Here is a 24,015-nt window from a genome sequence, read left to right on the forward strand (position 1 = left end):
CTCTACAGATTAACTGTTTGTTAGTCTTCAATATATTACAAAGAAAACAAATGTTGATAAGTCTAAATGGTCAGAGTGCTTTACATTTCACAGTTATTGATTTTTAGCATCTTATTAGTATATGTTACCTGTTCAACATATTTAACCATTTAAAACATGAATATAATTATAATAGATATTATTGTACATATTATGAATCTGAGTATATCTGTTTAATTAAAACTCTGAAAGAACAACCATTCAAAGTGTCATCGGTATTAGTTTTGAATCGGATATTTTCTTAAACTATTTGAAAATATAATGTAGATAGCTGATCATTATGCACTGGCTAATCTTACACTGAACTGAATTATTGTTAGACTGTTTTCAGAGAAACCCTTTGAAAACTAATTGTATTGTGTGTTATTGCACTGGCCTCCATTTCCAGCTTACCAGAAAACAGGGATTTTAGGATTTTTTTCAATGCGTGGGTGAACCTGACCCAAGGAAACTCTTTAACCCACTGTAGCTGTGTGTGTGGTGTCTGGCGTTTGGATGCAAAACTGGGTCATGATGCCGTGTGTGTGTACGTTTGCCCCATGCTGACAGGAAATGGGCCAGTGCAGTGAAGACTTGAGCATCCCATTAACATCCCAGTACTTCCATGAATGTTTGGCTCTTGCTCAGTGAAAATGTCTTTATTCATCAATTTTACCTTAAATTGCCAAATTTGAGTGTACTGATTCGTCACATGCAGATTTATTGCTGGTGTTTGCAAAGACAAGCATCATAAGTAATCCATACTTGTAGATTTGACAAACTTTAGTGGTAAGAATGATTTGAAAAGGGGAATTAAAACACACAAAACCTCTTTTTATTGACTTTTATGTATTTATTTTGTTTTTAAAGCTTATTTAGGTAAATCTGGGAAGATCTTTTGTTGCTTTGAAAAATTGGACTCATTTCATTTAAGTGGCCTACAGATTTGCCAAAAAAATATGAAAGAGAAGACATAAGAAGAGATACCTTGCAAAAACGATAAGGACGCTGCATATTTTAAGAAAATATAGTGCTTAACACAGAATGAAAACCAAAAATAGCATAACTGTCAGCATCAACAATGTGTTTATGAAATAAGGTTGATTATGCAATATAGAATAGAGATATAAAGTGAAAAAAGAAATCACAAATTGAGGGATGCACAATATATATATATGAAGAGTTCAGATGCAAAAGCCTCTAAGTGCCATTTGAAATTTTCTTCTAAAATGATCATTTTTATCAAGCTTGTATATTAAAGTTCAGTAATTTCACTTAAATGGCAATGAAGATTACCTATTAATTGTCATTTAAGTGAAATTACTGAACTTAAATATACAAGCTTGATAAAAATGGTCATTTTAGAAGAAAATTTCAAATGGCATTTAGAGGCTTTTGCATCTGAACTCTTCATATATATATATATATATATATATATATCGGCCACCATATCGGTATCAGCCGATATATGTTAATTTTTTTAAGTCATTGCTATCGGTCCGATAAGAAAATTTGTCCGATATATGAAAGCCAATAAATAATGTATTATTTCCTTCAGGGGCCGTTTACACCTGGCCACTTCATGCGTTTTCTGTGATCGGATAGCTATCTGATCGTGAAAAGACCAGGTGTAGATTCCCCCCCGAAATGCATTCGAGACGGATTTGAATCCGATCGCTCAAACCACTTCAGGAGGTGGTCAGACGAAACTGGACAAGTGTAAATGCATCTGGTTGTTGAACCACATGTGTAAATTTTACTCCTCCCCAAAATGCAAAAAAATAAACGCGTGTTATAGGCTATATGTCATGTTATTTTAGTCAGATATGACGACGATATTGCGACACGCATCACCTCAGATGAGCAGCTGAACGCCTATCAAGCCAACGCGCCGCAATCTATCGCAAATCAAAGTGAAAGTAAGTCGCAGATGCTTAACACACGATCTTCGGTAAAAGTAAAGAAACGAAATGATCTTACCAGGGCTGTTGCCGCTCTTTTATTGCTGTCTTTGCTGATTAGCCGATGATCAATAAAATCTGTTGCTTTCGGTAACGTGCACTTCATTAAATCTGTATATAGCGGGGAAATTGATATATCCGTTTTGCAAAAACACATTTATGTGGCCAGGTGTAAATGGAATCGTTTTGAGAAATCTGATCTGAGAAAACGCATGAAGTGGCCAGGTGTAAACTGTTCAACATGATGGTTTTCAATTGGTTGAAATATGATTGGAATCACTCCAAAAAAAGAAAATAGGGTTCAGTGCAACATGTGCCGCGCAAATCTGTCATATCGGCTTTATATAATTAGAATGAGAACATTATGTGCTTGGGACGTTTTTTAAATGGTGAGACTTTTGTTTTTTGTAATCAGGCACTCAAAAACAATTTACAAATTTAGATTTATCGGCCGATATATCGGTTATCGGCTTTAAAATATGAACGTTTTTCCTTGAAAAAAAATCTTCATGCCTTAAAATATCTTAAATGTAACTTGACACCCTCATTTAGTATCTACGCTATACTACGAATATGCAAATGAGCCCCGCCTTCACTCACTCACTCAGCTCAGAGATCCACTGGTTGACGATCACACGTTGATCTGATTGGTTACAAGGTCGTTTGTGACGTCAGAAACACCAGCGATTTCACACCGTGTTTTTGAGACTGTCTTTGGTTCACTGCAGTTTTAAGCAGAAAATACTTGTTAAAAGACTTATGAATTTACACATGATTTGTCTTAAAGCGTGTTAAAAACACCACATAGACACATAAACAACATTAAAAGCTGTATTTTCCCCACAGAGGCACTTTAAAATAGGCAATGACTTTCCTCTAGTCTAGATCTCCTGTACAGCTGAAACTCACTTTGTTGCATCGTTTTCCTGTAGAGCCAGACCGATATATCGGCAGACCGATATTATCGGCCGATATTAGGCATTTTCCAAACTATCGGTATCGGCAGTTATAATGGCCGATAAACGAATATTTCAAAAATAAAATAAAAACGGACGAAACACGCTTGAACCATGTCATGAGTGTTGGAGTTGTATAGTTTGTCCACCAGAGGGCACTCTACACCGTTCCTGTTGGCAACACTCGTTGAGTTGGTCACGAGACATACATTGCTTGAATAACAATTAAAAGATCATCCCCATCAGTTCTCTTAACTCAAATAAGCATGACAAAATTTGTGACTATCATGTCCAGTTTAAATAAATAAATAAATAAATAAATAAATAAATAAAATATCGGCCGATATATCAGAATATCGGATTCTAAAACCCCAAAATATTTGTATCGGTATCGGCCTTCAAAATCCTTTATCGGTCGGGCTCTATTTTCCTGTTATCACTGTAAAGCTGCTTTGAAACACTCTGTATTGTATAAAAAAGCGCTATAGAAATAACGTCTCTTGACAAATGTAGTTTTTTTTTTTTGTATAATAGTCCAACTGTAATTTAACCTTTTCTGTCTAATTAACATGAATATAAGAGTGGGCTGATGTGATTATTCACTATATATTCAGCAGTAAATGTAATGTCATGCATCTGTGGTAATTTGTGTTATTAGCAGATATACAGTAAATGTTGCACTTACTAGAATGCAAAGCTCCTTTAAATAAATGTTTTCCACTTTTACTTAGCATGCATAAACACTAAAAACAGACTCATTCAGAGGGCTTTATGGATGCAGAACCCCATGAGAGATAGCCGGCTAAATCCGACCGGATGCGCAGCTAATCGGGAAGGACTGTAGACAGATGGGAGAGGAGAAATCAGATTATTGCCCCACACAAATATATATTTTTATATTTAGCATCCAGTGGCTAGAGTGTGCGCTTTTGTGATTCAGTGCTTTCTGGGTTAATATGGTATTAGTGATGATAGTGGTGTTATGGCATCATGGTACAGTCAATATGCATTCTGTTTTTCTAGTAAATTATTGGGTAACACTTTATTTTACGACCCGCAAACAACTGTGTAAGTACACCGAAATTACGGTGTACGTTTCTGTAATTATAGTGTACTTCCGTCTAAGTATAAGGGAACAATATGTTAAGTTTGGGGTAATAACGGGGCACCACTTTAGTTTACAGCCCGCAGGAGTTACACTTGCCCTGTAACTACGCAGAACAAGGGGGTAACAAACGCTACTTACTATGTAGTAAAACGAAACAACACTTTTTGCAATGTAATTACAGAGAAAGGTGCTGTTATCAAGAAAAAAAAACAAAACAAAAAAAAACGTTTTAATTACACAGTATATTTGCCCTGACATTTAAGTGTCATTGCAATTCAATGGAATAAGGTACTAATTACCACTTGTTACGGTCTAAATTAAAATCATAGCAGAAACAAATTATTTTGACTTTTCTAGTAATCTAGGAAGAAAAGCCAATACATTTATATATATAAATATATATATATATATATGTTTAATTTTCAACAGATGTCAAAATTATCCTGAACATGTTTTGCCAGAAATGTAATACATTTTATAAAAAACAGACGTACAAACTTTGCCTGGAATATATTAACAGAATAGGTACCTGTTATTTTTTAACTAATTAAATAATTTGCTTGTACATCTTCTTGTTACCCCCTTATTACCCTTAACATATTGTTCCCTTATACCTACACGGAAGTACACCATAATTACAGAAATATACACCGTAATTTCAGTGTACTTACGAAGTTATTTGCAGGTTGTATATCTGCTTGTTACCCCTTTATTACCCCAAACTTAACATATTGTTCCCTTATACTTACACGGAAGTACACTATAATTACAGAAACGTACACAATGTAATTTCGGTGTACTTACACAGTTGTTTGCGGGTCGTAAAATAAAGTGTTACCAATTATTGTCTTTCATGCATGCACTCAACAAAATAACTCTTTGAATGAACTTTTTGAAAGGATTTCAACATTATTTCAGCATTATGCAATTCTGTTATTCCATTTTAATGTACTTGCGTTGTGTCAACCTAATTTATTATGGTTGATTCAACTTATTTACATTGGTTGGACACAGCTTAATTTAATAGTGTCAGCCCAACTAGGTTGCAATGCAATATAGTTTATTTTAGTGTCACACTTATCAATTTTTAGACTAGTGCCATCTATTTACTTCACTAGGTGCACTTCTTCTTATCATCTAAAGTGGTGATATTTACATGTTACATCAACCAAGTATTGCTGAATTAGCCTAACCAAATGCTCCACTCTTCTCCACAATGGTAACGCACTGTAAATTAAATGGTTCTTCTAATCGTTTCAATGTAATTGAACATTAAACATAACTACGCACTATCAAGTCTTCCCCTTTTCTCATTTTCTCAAAAAAGCATAAAATAAAACTTAATTTCAACATTTATATTTATATTTCAACTGGGAACTAACAAGCAGTTTCAGTTAATGCAACAAATTATTCATGTAATCCAACACAAACAGATTAAGTAAACTTAAATTTTAAATATATTTAAGCAGATTGAACACAATCAAATTAAGTTTGGTCAAAATGTATAGCAATTGTGTTGCTTAAGCTCATTTTTACTAAGATATTTGAACAAGCATTTTTTTTTCAGTGTGTACATTGGTAGTTATAATAATAAACTCTATGATTAAAGTTAGCATAATCTGCTAAAAGTAGAATTGGTTTATACAAATAATAAACCGTACTCAATTTGAACCTGATGTCCAGAGAGGCAATTCTGAGTCTGATATTATTACTTCATATTATGAAACGGGATAGGAAAGAGATGTATTAGTTTTACAGTATGTGTGGAGCTTCTTTGGATCAGGAATCGAATGGATTTTGCTGTCAGACACGCACAGTATGATCAAAACATGTAAAGCTGTTAAATCTTAGATTCTGGTGGGCAGAAAGATTAACCAAACTACACAACCAAGAACATCAGTGTCCTCTGCCAACAAGAACATATAGAGTAAATACCGCTTTCCCCAATGATATCACTGATTTTTACATTGATTTTTAATATACATGTTTTAAATGTATTTGATAATATATTAATTATAAATAAACTGACAACGGTCTCTGCTAAGGTACATAAAAAATTTACATTTAATCACTTCATGATTAGACACTAAAAAACATGCTAAATTAATTTGATCCAAGTTGGATTAACAACAGTGTAATATTTGTCCACCGTAACCGGTTGTTGTACAGTGCCGATGATGGAGTTGAAATGTTAAGCTGTGAGAGACTTCAACATTGTAAAAAATATAATAAATAAATAAATACATAAAACTTTCAGGACTATGTGTTTTACTGTGAGACACACAATGAGCAGGAAATAGGAAAGGGGTCCTCGGAGTTAAAGTTGACCACGATATAGCCTGATTTATTCAGAATTATAAAAAAAAAAAATCGTGAGTGGACAAATTGAGGACACACACAACTTTGATTGGCATTTAAAGGAGTAGTTCACTTTAAAAAAAAAAAAGTGCTGATAATTTACTCGCCCCCATGTCATCCAAGATGTCCACGTCTTTCTTTCTTCAGTCGAAAAGAAATTAAGGTTTTTGATCAAAACATTCCAGCATTTTCTCCATATAATGGACTTCAATGGGAACCAAACGGTTCAAGGTCCAAAAGACACTTTCAGTGCAAACTGTTCAAAGGGCTTTAAACGATTGCAGACGATAAATAAGGGTCTTATCAAGCCAAACGATCGTTCATTTAATTAATAAATAACAAAGTTTAATTTTTATAAGCTCAAATGCTCGCCTTGCTCTGTTCTGTGATGCACGTTCTTGACTCTCCTGTTCGAACTCATTCATCAAAATGAACAAATCTTTTTTTGTGTCAGTTGGTTCATTCAACGAATGAAATTAACGAATTGACTCGGAAAAAGATTTGTTCGTTTTGATTTTTTTTTAAATGAGCGATCGTTTCGCTTGAAATCGTTTAAAGCCCTTTGAACAGTTTGCACTGAAACTGTCTTTTGGACCTTGAACCGTTTGGTTCCCATTGAAGTCCATTATATGGAGAAAATCCTGAAATGTTTTGATCAAAAACCTTAATTTCTTTTCAACTGAAGAAAGAAAGACATGGACATCTTGGATGACATGGGGGTGAGTAAATTATCAGCAAAAGTTTATTTTAAAGTGAACTACTCCTTTAAGATTTACTGTTTGGTATCGTTTGGTATATTACAGATCTCTTTGTTTTGCAGTCTTACATTACATCTCTAGATATTAGTCCAGTTGTGTTTAGTTGTCAGTGTCCCTTCAGTTGTGTATTAAAGTGATGAGGGTGTTAAAACAGTCACCCTTCATTTAACTTGTTCACACTCCTCTTGCTTTGAGCGCAGAAGTGCAATATAAACACCCTGAGCGGATGACTTGTGTGAAATATATATATATATTCCACATGATCACAAGACAGTGAACACCTCGAACACACTCTGCCCGTCTCACTGCACTTGATGGGTTCAGGGAGGACTTTAGGCGATGGAAAACACCATTATAGATGCGCTAGAATCAATAGAGCGGTGGATGATGAACTGATTGTGGCAACATTTCTATTTTTGGGTGCACTGCAGCCAATTCATTTTGTATTCTGGAAAAATACAATTATTTTATTTACAAATACAAATACCGTATATGTGAATGACCTGCTAGGTAGTATACACTCTTAGAAGAAAAGGTTCTATATAGAACCTTAAAAGGTTCTATCAGCGCTGTTGTTTGGCTGTTGTAGACTGTAAGGACCTTTGACAATACTGAAATCGTGTGGCGTAGTGATATATGTAGCTGTAATGCGGTCGAGACCTGCCTGAAACTACTTTAGCCGCGCATTTCCCTGAAAATAATTGCGGATCATAGAACGTTTGTCAACCAATCAGATTCAAGCTTCCAACAGCCTCATAGTATACATTTGAATAATCTTTTTTTTGGGATTTGTTTTACCGTCAGCATTTTTACATGCACTATTTTTGGTCAAACGGAATTTCAGAATCATAAAGTTCGGTTTATACGAACCCTAAACATTGAAATCCATTGGATTACATATATTTCGAACAGAACCAGAGATACCACAAATATAAATTGTGTTTTGGCCTTGATTTATTGAATTGAAGCTGAAATTTATTACAAAATCTCTTTTATTCCTCTTCAGGTCTACAGCACCCCTTTCATCCCAGTCAAACTTTAATTTTGATTTGATTGAGGCGTTTACACGAAGGCTTTTCAGTCTGATTGAGCCATTATGATAGTCATAATAAAGGATTATGGGTGCATGTATACGTTGTAGGCATGTGCCGGTATCAAATTTTCACGCTGCGGTTAATTGACTGAGCTTTTATCACGGTAAACGGTATTATCCCAATATTTTAATTATCACAATATTAAAAAACAGATGCATTGTGGGTATCTAAAAAAAACAACAACTTGCATCACAATGTGTAATTGTGATTTTCAAAACATATGGTACCTAAACAGAATTGTTTAAAGTTTAGTGACAACATGTTACAATGTTTACATGGTACAATGACTGGTAGGATACTTTTTGTATTATTCAATTAAATTCTTGGATTTGATTTCAGTCTTAATTCAATATTGACTCATTTGGATAAAAATTAGGTAGGCTACAGTCTGCATGTTAATGTTTCTCAAGAAAAAAATATATCACATAATGCTATAAGCTAATATGCGTTCGAAAAGTTTAAATTCGAATCTATTATTTTTCACGGTATTTTGAAGAGCCCGCGATAACAATATCGTGCATATTCATTACGTAAGGGTTAATGCCCGACAAGGTGTCCATTGTCAGGTTTTAATGGACGACGGCGAGGCGTGAACCGGCCGACGCGCAGCGGAGGACGGTTGCCTCCGCCGAAGTCCATTAAAACCTGACAATGGACACCTCGAAGGGCATTAACCCGCTTATACCATGGTCACTTGCCAAATAAAACATTTTTAAAACATTAGCTGCTAGTTTATAGTTTAATTAGGCTAAATCAAGTTTTTACAAATAATAACTCGCCTGGTTTATTTAGCAACCGGAGATATTTGTAGTCCGCTCAGCTTGTAGAACCCTTCAGGTTCAAAAATGCATTTTTTGTTTTTCATGAAACACAAAGGTAGGCATAGTTTTTTTTTTTTTTTAAATTACACATAAAATAATTAATCAATCTTAGGCTTGAAACGCTGTACTCTCCTCCTGACTTGGTTGTCTGGACTGCTGCGTAAAACTCCCGCAGGGTCTCATTCAGAGCAGCAGCGGTGTCATTTTCTTTGCGACGTTTCTCCGTTTCATTTACATTTTTATTTCTTCAGCAGCATCCCAGTCATAAAGTTGTCATATTCTCCATAAATGTTAAAAGAAATAACGAAGTCGCCGCTCATTGTTGTATTAGTAGGCTATGTAATATCTAACTAACGTTAGATGTTTGTTTTGATAGAGCAAATTGTTAACGGATACTTTGACGTTTGACTGCCTGTTGCTATGGTTACTCACAGCTGTTGTGGGCAGCGCATTTATTTATTCATTTCGAATGGTAAACAGGCAGTTTCACCAGAACTACTTTACTAGGTGTCCTCTATCACTTTTTAACAGACACCCTGCAGCCAATCAGAATCGAGTATTCACCCAGACCATGGTATAACACGATTTATCGCATTACCGAATACCGGCACATGTCTAATACGTTGGTTACTGTCATATTCAGATTCAGAGACCAGAATATCATAAAGATGTTTTTATTTTTTTTTGACTTGGCAACCACCTAACACCACCATAAAGATCAAAATAATTTGAAACCACCCTTTCTTTTTTTACTTTTTTTCCGTTTAGGTGTTGTTACACCTCTTATTTTCAGTGCTTTGTCAAATGCACCACCTGCACATCTTATTTTGCACCTTATCTTCCTTCGTTGCACTGTTAGATTAGCTCCAGAAACAGTGTCACGGTCTTCATTCACAATCTCTTAATCACCGTCATGCCTCATCATCATCATCTTAATCGGCAGAACTCCTCATAGTCTGTTTATGTAATGAAGGTCTTCTTGAGTTTGTCTCTCTGTAGAAGTGTGTTTGACACTAGCAGCGTCCCCTGTTGTTTAGTATCTCACTGCTTGTGTGTGTGTGGGAGACTGCACGTGTTGTCAAGGCAACGCTCGGCTGTGCTGTCAGTGCTTTCTTTGGTTTACAGTCGTCTCCTCAAAAATGAAATAGGACAAAGAAAAGCTGTTATTAGTAATAGTTCTAGATAGTTTTCTATTCAAGTATTTTTTGCTATGAACCTAGTTGTTTTAATTTGTCTACTAACAGTGTTCTTACATCCAAGATGTAGGTGTCTTTGTTTCCACAGTATTTTCAATTTTGATATTTTTAGGTCAAACTGTTCTTGTCTGTCAGTCATATAATGGAGGTCTATGGTCACCACCTCAAATAGCATGCACAGAGAAGTCCAAATTAAACATGATTTAATGACTCGTAAATGTAAGTACACATTGATGGACTAAGACACGAAACGAGCGGTTTGTGTGAGAAAACCAACAGTATTTATATAGTTTTACCTCGTCCAACTGAACCGATCTCTCGCGCGTCTTTCACGCACTGTTTACACGGAGATTTTGGAAGTTTTACCCTTCACTAAACATATTTAGATATACGGGAAATTGCAATACGACGTGTCTTAGGCCATCAATGCGTACTTACATTTACGAGTCATTAAATCATGTTTAATTTGGACTTCTCTGTGCATGTTCTTTGAGGTGGTGACCATAGACCTCCATTATATGACTGACAGACAACAACGGTTTGACCGAAAAATGTCAAAATTTAAAATACTGTGGAATAGGGGTGTGCGATATGACGATTTTTAATCGTGGACGATTAAAATGTCTCCACGATCTGCTTTTGAAGAAATATCGTAGTATCGTTACAGTGCATTCTATCAGTTCAGTTCTGGCGCCGTCTCAACTGTACAACGCGACGTAGCCTACACATCACACATTAATGAATAGGTATGGGACACTGCAATTCACAAAAGTTCATTATTTGCATAAGCCTTGCCGGTTAAACATTTAATTCACGCGCTGATGTGCTGTTCTAACGTGCGCTTTCCTGACCGCATACCCACGGCGCTCACAGGCACTTAAAGCCTGTCAAACAGCGCCTGAATACTGGACTAAGTTATCGTTGGAGTCTTATTATGCTAATACTGTTAAATACACACAATGTTTACATAAACAGGCTATGTCTAAAGTGAAAGCAAACATTTGAGAGAATATCTGGTGTAATATGCGTCTATATTAAACGCGTCGCGTGCTGGTCTAAAAGCGACAGGAATAATACTGCCGCATGTCCTTAAAGGGATAGTTCACCAAAAAAAATAATAAAAAAAAAATCTGGCATTATTTACTTACTCTAATGTTGTTACAAACCTGTATTAAAGGAGAACTCCGGCGAACAATGAACCTTTGGTCTACTAAAACATCGGTGCCTAGTCAATCGTTCTCTGAGATTTGTTTTCTTGATAATCGAATGTAAAGAGTTTTATCTCTAAAAACTGTTTAGCGTATAATGCTAGTACTGGGGGCATTGACTAAGTAAAAGAAATCGCTAGTTTATACCACTAACAAGGCTCAAAATAGCCCCACACTAACACAGAAACATACTGAGGCTCCATACATGCAAAACGAAGCATTGGGAACTTTGTAAGTGTACAGACCGTTTAATAAGAAGATATTTTATGAAGAAAGTTCACTTCGCGTATACAGACAGCAGCCATCTTAAAAAATAGTCTCGATAAGTCGATCCCCGAAAGCGGTTCATACAGTTCAGAAGTTCGCTGAACTTCATACAGCTCAGATCACTCAGCACGTCGTTCGGGGATCGACTTATCGAGACTATTTTTTAAGATGGCTGCTGTCTGTATACGCGAAGTGAACTGTCTTCATAAAGTATCTTCTTATTAAACGGTCTGTACACTTACAAAGTTCTCAATGCTTCGTTTTGCATGTATGGAGCCTCATTATATTACTGTGTGAGTGTGGGGCTATTTTGAGCCTTATTAGTGGTATAAACTAGCGATTTCTTTTACTTAGTCAATGCCCCCAGTACTAGCATTATACGCTAAACAGTTTTTAGAGATAAAACTCTTTACAATCGATTATCATGAAAACAAATCTCAGAGAACAGTCGACTATGTACCGATGTTTTATTAGACCAAAGGTTCATTGTTCGCCGGAGTTCTCCTTTAATTTCTTTCTTGTGCTGAACACAAAAGACGATTTTTTTTAATGTGGGTAACCAAACAGTTGCTGGTCCCTATTAACTTCCAGTAGAGAACCTATAAAAACTATAGGGGGACCAGCAACTGTTCGGTTACCCACATTATTCAAAATAACTTTTATTTTCAACAGAAGAAAGAAACTTATTTGGGTTTAAAACATCTTGAGAGAGTAAATTAAGACCATTTTCATTTTTGAGGGAATCTCTCTAGTAAAAGGAAAAAAAAAAAAAACACAAGGAGAAAATCACTCACTGACTGAGAACTTTAATAGTAGCTTTAATAAGAATTAATTTATTCAGTGAAGTCTCTGTAGTGTTTTAATTTCATATTTGTTTAATTTAATTACTTTCTTCAATGCTACTTCTAAATACACCTAGTGCATCTAAAAAATAAAGCACTATTTATTTAATTTGAATATTAATTTGTGTAATGTTTATCTTGTCTTATTTTTTTAATAACAAAGAAAATAATGACAAAGATTTTTATCTTCACCACTGGCCTAAATGTATGCCTTTCTTTTTTCTTTTGTTACCTAAGGCTTTGTTTTTAACATAAGGACATTAGTTTGGCTGTAATGAACAGCCACTTGCAAAATATTAAAACCAACTTGAAAAAGAATCGTGATAAAAAATCGTGATCGTGATTTTCCTAAAAAAATCGTGATATGATATTTTTTCCATATCGCCCACCCCTACTGTGGAAACAAAGACACCTACATCTTGGATGCCCTTGAGGTAAGATAAAACATGCCAAAAATTAATTTCAAAGTGAACTATCCCTTTAAATAAAACTCAAAACTATCGTATGGATTTATATCTGAAGGGTGTCTGGACACATATTGTGATCAAGTATTTCATTATTTTTTTCATAATAGTCTTTCAAATTATATTTGTTTCTGGATTTTCTTTTTTGTTTATAATGTTTTTGTTTTTGTTGTTTGTTTAATTATCACTATTGAATCTTGATTGGATTATGCAGTGAGTTCATTTCATGTATGGTTTAGCAGGCTCTGGTTTGGTTGGCCATGTGATCAATGTAATCATGTGACTTTTGTATATTAAGATGGCTCCTGCACTACACACAAGCATAGACAGTAAAAGATATGGACAGAGCGACCCCATTGATTTCATGGGAGAAGACTGAAGCCCGATGTTTGCACTTCCTGTCTGATGTCTGAGCGACTGTGCAGGCTCAAACTGAGCGTAACCACAGTCTGACAGTTGTAAATCTTCTAGTAGCTGTGCCATGACAAATCTGAATCACCTAATTCCTCAAAAACGTTGTTGAAATATTTTGTCCCGTTGCTTTTATGAACTCTATCTTTGGGCTTCTCCCTTGACTTTATGCCTTCATGTCCCCCGTTTGCCTCATAGACAGTAAAAGATTGCCCGCGAGCTTCTCCTCCTGTCTATACGGTAATGTCTCTATTGTGCGACAGAATGTCCCGTGGTTATGACGCAATCGTTAGCTCATTTTTACAAAAATGGCTTCTACGGTGCCGTAACGTAAGATACAGTACAAAGTAATGAAGCGTTTTATACATTGTCGTGTTTCTTTAGAAATAAACAATGGACAAATGAAGTCTTTGGACGCCTCAGATGTAAAGTTATTCGCTGTCAAAGTGACGCCAAAATGAATGGGAGTCAATGGGACGCTAATGCTAACATGCTACAATGGCGGCTCCCATGAGGCTTCAACTTCCGGCTGATGGATTACGCTTGCACACAAGGGTAGACATCCCTAGACACGCTGCCGTAGACATCAGTGTTTTTATCCGAACTTTTATCGCAGTACTTCCATGATCATTTGAATTACCAAAGAAATAATGTGTATTTTAAAAGACTGTCTGTGAAGATGGTGACTGTTCTCTCTGGGTCAAACACAGATCTGAAATCTGTCATTTAATCGTGCATCTCTAGTCTACAGTGTACCATTACTGTAAATCCTAATATAAATTTGTGTTTCCATTTACACCCACAGGTTTTCTGACTCCAAGGATGATGAGGAAAAGACGGAACTGGAAATGACAGTGTAACTTGACGTGATGGATAATAATAAAAGTGTTTGAGGAACCTCTACATCTGACCCAATGGCAAAGAAAGGCCGCGCCAAGGGCGAGAAGCCTGAAGCCCTCATCTCAGCCTTACAGGCAGCCAATGAAGATCTCAGGTCCAAATTAACCGACATTCAAATTGAACTGCATCAGGAAAAATGCAAGGTGGGTAAATAGTGAATCTGAAACCCTTCATACTCTTTGCCAAAATGTAAAAATGCAATTTTAAACCAGTGCACATCTTGGATCTCTTTCAGTAACAGGTGTAAAGAGTGCTTGAAAACCATATTTGAGGAAAAATACAGATACCTTACAGCGAAAATGACATGTTGCAAGTTGTCAATTTCAATACGACTTTAACCCTTGTGCATCCTTGTGGACATTTTTGTCCTTTTCAGTTTTGTTTTTTTGATCACTTTGCCAGTGTTAAAGCTAACACAGGTGTGTGTTTTTATTGGAATTTTCACTATTTCACCACCTTTTTTACAAAAAAATATTTTTTGCATTAGGTACAAAAAATACTCCCTCTCAGCCCCTTTTGGACAAAAATGTCCCCATTGAAACCCATTAAAACTGCCACTTTTAATCGCCGGTTCAGTTAACTATAAAATTATGCAATCTTTGTTAAGAGGCTTTCACTCTGATGGCAAGGCTTCAAAATATAATTTTTTACTATTTTTTATCAGATGGTGTAATTTTTTTTAAGTTTGGCCTATAAAACAAAAGTCGCTTTATTTCTGTTTTCTGGTTCGGCATACTATAGAGCCAACTGGATAAATTATGCAACGATATTTGTGTGGGTGTGTTGGTATGGATGTCAGAGTGTGGTTAGTATGTGTGTTATAAAAAAATATGTGTGTGTGCAAATGTGTGTGTTTGTAATACTGAGAGAGAAAAACTGCAAATTCAAATCCAATCACTGTGAGCTCCAGTGGGGTTTTGCTGCCACCCAATGGGGAAAATATGTTACTACGCCCAAACAAACTGTTACCGAAAGCTCATTTTTTGAGATATCATCCTCAAATTTGGAACACAACCTATTTAGATTTATGGCTTTGATTTTATTGTAGTTTTGAGTTCAACCTGATTTAAAAAAAAAATATTTTATATAAAATATTATTTTATAAATAATTTTCATAAACTTATACCTATATAACTTTTTTTTGGATTTAATTATTATTATTTTTTTACTTCAGCAATAATCTGCAAAGGGTCTTCTTTAAAATGATACCAAACTAAGTCTGTGCTCCAAAGCGTCACATTTTTATGACAGTTTTTTGACATGGACATTTTTGTCCTCTTTTTACCTATGTGTAACTTTTTTTAATTGATGCACAAGGGTTAAAGTATCTGATTTTAAAGCAACACTAACTAATATTTTTTACCTTAAAAGTAATGTTTTTAAAATCGTTTCAGTGGTTCATCAACATGACATGACGTCGTGACATGGTCAAATGCACTTATGCCACCGCTTTGCTGTCCTTTTGAATTGTCAACATGCCGGTGCCGGATAAAGAGACAGCATGTGTGTGTGCGTGTGCGTGTGCGTCCGACAGTAGGATGCGGTAGGCTAAATTATTTATGGACAATTCCTCTTCCAACCTGTAGGGCGACCGCAGAGGAAAAGTCACTTAGGCTGTGTCCGAAATCTCCACTCAAATCACTAGAGCACTATATAGTGAGCTCACCAGCATAATAGAAACACCACTTTCGGACACTACTCGATCGTCTCTCGGCACCGTTGATTACGTCTGCTGTCGCCGGTCCGTCTTTTTTACGATCAGCGCAATGCATGATGGTATGTAGGGCTTGGGTTAGTGACCATCGTTTGTACACGTCTTTTCTGGGATACATTAAGTGGACAATATAGGATATAATAATCATCACTACACATTCGGACAGCACTACAAAATGCCGAGCTCACTATATAGTCCACTATATAGTGAGTAGTGGGAGATTTCGGACACAGTGTTGCTTTAACAGTACTGAAGTATTTCTGAACGCAGGCTCAAAGAGGAACTAGTCCTCAACACCAAAGAGACATGCCAGTGAAAAACAAGAAACAGTTGATTTGTGAGGCGAGCGATCACGTTTATTTAACTGAACATGTTAATATTGCAATAAATCAAGGTTGACATTACAGCCTTTTTTATTGCAATTTTAGGCATTACAGGGATTTTTCAAGACATATAAATAAGAAAAAGAAAAAACAAAACAAAGGGAGGAGCACATCACAAGTCAAACCTGCAAGCAAAACATGAAACCTCCATCTGAATCCCTTACTTGTTATCCTTGACTTGGAAGTCTATTACAGAATACATCACAATCGTCAAAGAAGTCTTTAAGGGGTATACTTGTAAGGTATACAGACACATATACAAAAAAATAAATAAATAAATAATAATCATAATTAAAAATAATAATAAAATAAATAAAATAACAAAATTAATAATAATAATAATAATTAATAACATCCAACCCAAAATTACCTCTACCCTTTCCAAGCTAATTTTGAATTCCCAAGGATAGCAATCCTGTAGAATTTAAAGGGTTTGTCTCTTAGTGCAGTAGAAAAGGCTTCATTAGGAATAAAGCCCTTAACAACATTTATCCACTGATCCACTGATGGAGTTATATCAGTTATCCAATGTAACAAAATACCATGAGGGAGTTCCTCTGTAGTCGAAACATATATCGGCTGAATACAATATTACCAAAAGCATTCATGAAGTAATTTTTTCAGGTGACCAAACTGGAGCGAGAGAAGGTGCAGGAAAGCAAGCGCATCCGCGAGCAGGAGCAGCATCGGCACACTGTGGCGTTGACAGAGCAACGGGCCCGCTGGCACGAGGAAAAGCTAAAGGAACTCGCCGCGCTGAGGGAATCGCTAACTCGGCAGCACGAGCAGGAAATATCTCGCACGGCGAAGATTAAAGAGGGCGAGATCCAGCGCTTACGGACTGCACTCAGTGCATTGCGCGATGGCAGTGGGGAGAAAGTGCGCACGGCGCTGACGCTGGAGGCCAGAGAAGAAGCCCGGCGATTCTTCGACCAGGAGCGCGTGAAGCTACTGCAGGAAATAGCAGAGCTAAAGTCGAACAAACGGCAGGCCGACGAAGCGCTTAGCACTATGATTATAGCCGACAAGATGAAGGCAGGCGACCTGCGCTCTGAATATCAAGCGCACCAGGAGCAAATCACCAAGATCAAGTGGGACTCTGAGCGAGATATTCGTCGATTGGTAAGCTGTCATTCGTATTCTTAAGGTAGAAATGTCGAATAACTTATGTGGTCCCATGCTGGTGTTAAAGGAGAACTCCGGCGAACAATGAACCTTTGGTCTAATAAAACATCGGTACCTAGTCAATCGTTCTCTGAGTTTTGTTTTCATGATAATTGAATGTAAAGAGTTTTATCTCTAAAAACTGTTTAGCGTATAATGCTAGTAATGGGGGCATTGAGTAAGTAAAAAGAAATCGCTAGTTTATACCACTAACAAGGCTCAAAATAGCCCCACACTAACACAGTAACATAATGAGGCTCCATACATGCAAAACGAAGAATTGAGAACTGTGTAAGTGTTCAGACCGTTTAATAAGAAGATACTTTATGAAGAAAGTTCACTTCGCGTATACAGACAGGAGCCATCTTAGGAAATAGTCTCGATAAGTCGATCCCCGAACGCCGCTCATACAGTTCAGAAGTTCGTTGAACTTCATAGAGTTCAGATCACTCAGCACGACGTTCGTGGTTTGACTTATCGAGACTATTTTTTAAGATGGCTCCTGTCTGTATACACGAAGTGAACTGTCTTCATAAAGTATCTTCTTATTAAACGGTCTGTAAACTTACAAAGTTCTCAATTCTTCGTTTTGCATGTATGGACTCTGATTATGTTACTGTGTTAGTGTGGGGCTATTTTGAGCCTTGTTAGTGGTATAAACTAGCGATTTCTTTTTACTTAGTCAATGCCCCCATTACTAGCATTATACGCTAAACAGTTTTTAGAGATAAAACTCTTTACATTCGATTATCATGAAAACAAATCTCAGAGAACGATTGACTAGGTACTGATGTTTTATTAGACCAAAGGTTCATTGTTCGCCGGAGTTCTCCTTTAAGATGTGTTTTGGTCGATTGGATCACGAGTGTACAGGTGTAACACGGGTGTAAACGGGTCTAAAGCGCTTTGAGCTCGTCCACTTCCATTTGAAAACAAATTCGAGCGGATTGCTGTCGTAGTGTAAACGCTCATGTGTTCAAACAGCCACTAAAAGACCGTCTTCTCTCCGTCTCCTGATAATGACTGAACATAATAGAGATCTAGCCAGACGGGATTTGAACTTTATCAGCTGAAGACACAAGTTTGGTTTGAAGAGGGAAATCATACCAAACACAATGTTCTCTCAGCGTTCCTAATTGCGTGAGCTAATTTAGTCCATTAGATCGAAAGATTTGGAAAAAAAATAAACCCCATAGCCTACTACATTTACCCATCTGACTTGAAGAAATCAGGACAGAAGTGGTTAAAAGTGGACAAAAGAGGCGGATTAAACCACCAGATGTAAACGGGAATGTGTCTCCCTCGTCTACTGTGATCCGATCCACCAAAACGCATCTTAAAGGGTTAGTTCACCCAAAAATGAAAATTAAGTCATTAATTACTCACCCCCATGCTGTTCCAACCCCGTAAGACCTTCGTTCATCTTCGGAACACAAATAAAGATATTTTTGATTGAATCTGAGAGCTGGATCAGTCCTAGATAGACTGCCTAAGGGACTGGCTCTTGACGGCCCATAAAGTCATTAAAGAAAAGGTTTAAATATTCCATGTGCCTACAGCGGCTCAATTATAAGTTTATCAAGCGACGAGACTACTTTTTGTGCGAAAAAAACATAAATAACGACTTAATTCGACTATTCTATTACTTCCTTATGGGCGCATGCGCGAGAACTGAGACGAGGACGTTCTCATTCGTCTACTTCTTGTTACCGGCTGCTCACCGCTTAGGAGTTTTACCGCCCCCTACCGTATAAGATGATGTGCTGATATAGCTGGAAGCGCAAAACTTTCTGTTTACAAGCAGAGGAAGATGCGCGCTGTGCACTTAAAAGCCTTTAATCTTCTCAAAAAACGACAGTGTTCCTTATAATCCGGAGCGCCTTATATATGGATCATCATCTTATACGGTAAGCGGTGAGCAGCCGGTAACAAGAAGTAGACGAATGAGAACGTCCTCGTCTCAGTTCTCGCGCATGCGCCCATAGGGAAGTAATGGAATAGTGGAATAAAGTCGTTATTTATGTTTTTTTCGCACAAAAAGTATTCTCGTCGCTTGATAAACTTATAATTGAGCCGCTGTAGGCACATGGAATATTTAAACCTTTTCTTTAATGACTTTATGGGCCGTCAAGAGCCAGTCCCTTAGGCAGGCTATCTAGGACTGATCCAGCTCTCAGATTCAATCAAAAATATCTTTATTTGTGTTCCGAAGATGAACGAAGGTCTTACGGGGTTGGAACAGCATGGGGGTGAGTAATTAATGACTTAATTTTCATTTTTGGGTGAACTACCCCTTTAATACCAGCTGTAAACCGGGCCAATGATTTCATATCATGCTTCCAGTATTATAGGTCTAGACAATCCCTGACCCCTTGTGCTAACCCAGTGTGACCCTTGTCAAACTGTCCAGGTGGATGAGATCAAGGCCAAAGACAGAACAATCTTCTCGCTGGAGAAAGAGCTGGAGACGGCGACAGGTTTCGTGCAGAAGTTGCAGCTACAGAAGGATGCACTCGATGAGCAGCTGTTTCTGGTGAAAGAGGCAGAATGCAGCCTGGGAAGCCCAAAGAGAGAGATCCCCGGCCGCGCCGGCGATGGAGCGGAGCACTGCGGGAGTCCGGTAAAGAAACTAGATTTGGACATTTGTCAGATTTACAAATGCACATGCGCATACACACTCTTGTACTGCAAGTCATTGCAGTCTTAAAGGACAACAAAATGAACCTTTGGTCTAATTACACATTGTTACCTAGTCAACCGTTATATGTGTTTCTAGGACATGAGAAGAAACCAGAAACGCATGAGTGAACTTAAATCCACCATTCGTAAACTGGAGGACCGCAACTCAATCTTAGTGGATGAAAGAAATGAGCTGGTATGTTTCGCTTGATTTTTTTTCCTTCATACTTGATGTCGGATCATCATCATCATCATTATTATTATTGTATTATTGTTATTAATTTTAAAGCTGTGCCAACTGTGGAATTATTGTTTGGTTGCACAGGATCTTTTATGTGTGGTATTGGAAACATTTCTATTGTTTAAGAATATTTGGCCCTGGTTTTCTGCTCTCAGCTGAAGCGTGTTCGGGAAACAGAGAAACAGTGTAAACCATTACTGGAGAGGAACAAAATATTAAGTAAGAAAAATGACGACCTCAGCCAGTCGCTCCAGAGGATGGAGGATAAACTGAAATCCACAACCAAGGAGAACATGGAGATGGTGGGTTCCTCCTCTTCTGTCCAACACTGTATAATCTGCATTTTAAAGGGGCAGTTCTAGTGTGTGATTAAATGAACTGCGTTTGACTCATGTGTCAGTGTATTACCGCATGCTAACAACAAAGCACAATGTTGTTCTTAAACGTCCATAAGTTTTAATCTCACTGCAAACATTGACACTTTGAGTAGACGCTGACAGCTCAATGTTATTTTCTGTATTTACTGAACTACTGTATGAATGCATGTTCTTCACATGATCACATAATGTGCATTTTTACAGTGCTCAGCACTATATAATCACTTATGTTCTTACCTGAGATGCGTTTAACTACTACCATTCCAAAGTATATTATTTTCATGTTTTTTTTTTAATCTCCAAAGCTCATCAAGGTTGCATTTAGGCTATTTTTAAAAACAGTAATATTGTGAAATTTTACAGTTATTTTGTTATAAAAGCTGGATTTTCAGCATCATTCATGTGACGGTGTCACATGATCTTTTAGAAATCATTCTAATATGATGATTTGATGCTTAATTATTATTGGTTTTTATATATTAGGGCTGTCAAACGATTAATCGCGATTAATCGCATCCAAAATAAAAGTTTGTGTTTACATAATATATGTGGGTGTATTGTGTATAAATTTTGTGTGTGTGTATATATATATATATATATATATATATATATATAAATACACACACATGCATGTATATTTAGGAATATTAATTATATATAAAATATTTATATTTATATATAATACAAATTAAATATAAATCTGTGTACAGTGTATACATAAAAGTACACCCACTGAAAACCCACATATTATGTAAACACAAACTTTTATTTTGGATGTGATTAATCATGATTAATCACGATTGCTTGACAGCCCTAATATATAAAAAATTGTATTTTTGTGGAAACCTTGTTAAAATGGAAAGTTTAAAAGAACAGGGTTTATAGAATAGAAATCTTTTGTATCATTATAAATGTCTTTATACTGTCACCACAGATCATTTAATTTTTTTAAATCATATTCTCAACCTTTTTTTTTAATGTTAATGTATCACAGTTTAACAAAAAACATATTAAGCAAATTAAATATTAAATAAATAAAACATAAAGATATAACTTTTCAACATTGATAATAATAAGAAGTGAATGCTGAGCACCAGATCATCAGCTTATTTTAATGTATTGTAGAATATTTGACAATGTCACTGTTTATTGTATTATTCATCAAATAAATGCAGCCTTAGTCAGCAGGGGAGACTTAATTATTTCATATTTTTGACTGGTAGTGTATACATTTATTTTGAACCTAAATATTTTTTAATTTCTCAGATGGACATGAATGATTGTACTAAGAACTTCTCAAAAAAAAAAAAAAAAGCTTTTGCCTGAGATACAGGTGAAAATATCATGCAAAAGTTATAATTTGGATTATTATGACTTACAGCTAATGAAAACCCCACATTCAAAATCTCCGAAAATAAGAATATTACGTGATATCAATGAAAAAAAAGATTTAAAATGCAGAAATGTCGGCCCTCTGAAAAGTATAATCATTAGGGTTGGGTATCGTTTGAATTTGAACGATTCTGATTCCGATTCCGATTCCTTGTTTCGATTTCGGTTCCCAACGATTCTCGAAAGTTTAGCTAACCTTGCTAACCAACGGTCTTTCTGAAGGAAATACTCCTTCTGTCACAAATACTCCTTCTGTCACTAATTTTGCATTTTGCCGAGATTTCGTTATTTTTAGAAAAGTGAAGTCACACTTTGGATCGCCGACGTAAGCTACTCGTGTTCGACTCGCGCGGTTATGCCAACACTTCCGGTAGACGCTTCTTCGTTGGTGTTGTTCAGCGGCTTCTTCTTCCGCTCGGCGGACTGTGAATATCGAAACTAGGATAGGAATCGAAATTTTAACTTTTGAACGATTCCGGGAAAAACGAAAAGTTCCAATCGATACTCGATTCTCGATACCCAACCCTAATAATCATGCATATGTATAGTTATATATACCGAATACGTTAGTTTCACCTTTTAATTTGAATTACAGAAAAACATGAACCGTTGCACGATACTCTTTTTTTTTCTTTCAAATTTCACATGTAATCCTCCATAATTTGATAATGATTGGATGATCACTACAAAATGTCTTGTAAACTATAAATAAAGCGGTTATTACTTTCTGCAAGTCAAAACAGCTCACATGTAGTTGCATATTTATTAATTCAGCTGACACTTTTATCCAAAGCGACTTACAATTTCTATATACACTCACCGGCCACTTTATTAGGTACACCTGTCCAACTGCTCGTTAACACTTAATTTCTAAGCAGCCAATCACATGGCGGCAACTCAGTGCATTTAGTCATGTAGACATGGTCAAGACAATCTCCTGCAGTTCAAACCGAGCATCAGTATAGGGAAGAAAGGTGATTTGAGTGACTTTGAACGTGGCATGATTGTTGGTGCCAGAAGGGCTGGTCTGAGTATTTCAGAAACTGCTAATCTACTGGGATTTTCACGCACAACCATCTCTAGGGTTTACAGAGAATGGTCCGAAAAAGAAAAAACATCCAGTGAGCGGCAGTTCTGTGGGCGGAAATGCCTTGTTGATGCCAGAGGTCAGAGGAGAATGGCCAGACTGGTTCGAGCTGATAGAAGGGCAACAGTGACTCAAATAACCACCCGTTACAACCAAGGTGGGCAGAAGAGCATCTCTGAACGCACAGTACGTCGAACTTTGAGGCAGATGGGCTACAGTAGCAGAAGACCACACCGGGTGCCACTCCTTTCAGCTAAGAACAGGAAACTGAGGCTACAATTTGCACAAGCTCATCGAAATTAGACAATAGAAGATTGGAAAAACGTTGCCTGGTCTGATGAGTCTCGATTTCTGCTGCGACATTCGGATGGTAGGGTCAGAATTTGGCGTCTACAACATGAAAGCATGGATCCATCCTGCCTTGTATCAACGGTTCAGGCTGGTGGTGGTGGTGTCATGGTGTGGGGAATATTTTCATGGCACTCTTTGGGCCCCTTGGTACCAATTGAGCATCGTTGCAACGCCACAGCCTACCTGAGTATTGTTGCTGACCATGTCCATCCCTTTATGACCACAATGTACCCAACTTCTGATGGCTACTTTCAGCAGGATAATG

General features: G+C 36.7%; 1 protein-coding gene across 1 annotated transcript in view; it reads left to right on the top strand.

The window, feature by feature from the left end:
- Positions 1-24,015, top strand: part of jakmip2 (janus kinase and microtubule interacting protein 2) — a 44,740-nt gene that overhangs the window by 1,403 nt on the left and 19,322 nt on the right. The window contains 5 exon segments of the mRNA XM_089123539.1: positions 14,268-14,505; positions 17,084-17,581; positions 20,034-20,243; positions 20,400-20,498; positions 20,699-20,845. Of these exon segments, the coding sequence (XP_088979665.1) occupies positions 14,377-14,505; positions 17,084-17,581; positions 20,034-20,243; positions 20,400-20,498; positions 20,699-20,845 (1,083 nt within the window). The 5' untranslated portion in view covers positions 14,268-14,376.

The sequence above is a fragment of the Pimephales promelas genome, chromosome 19, assembly GCF_988280905.1.
Source record: "Pimephales promelas chromosome 19, fPimPro1.hap1.1, whole genome shotgun sequence".
Lineage (NCBI taxonomy): Eukaryota > Metazoa > Chordata > Actinopteri > Cypriniformes > Leuciscidae > Pimephales > Pimephales promelas.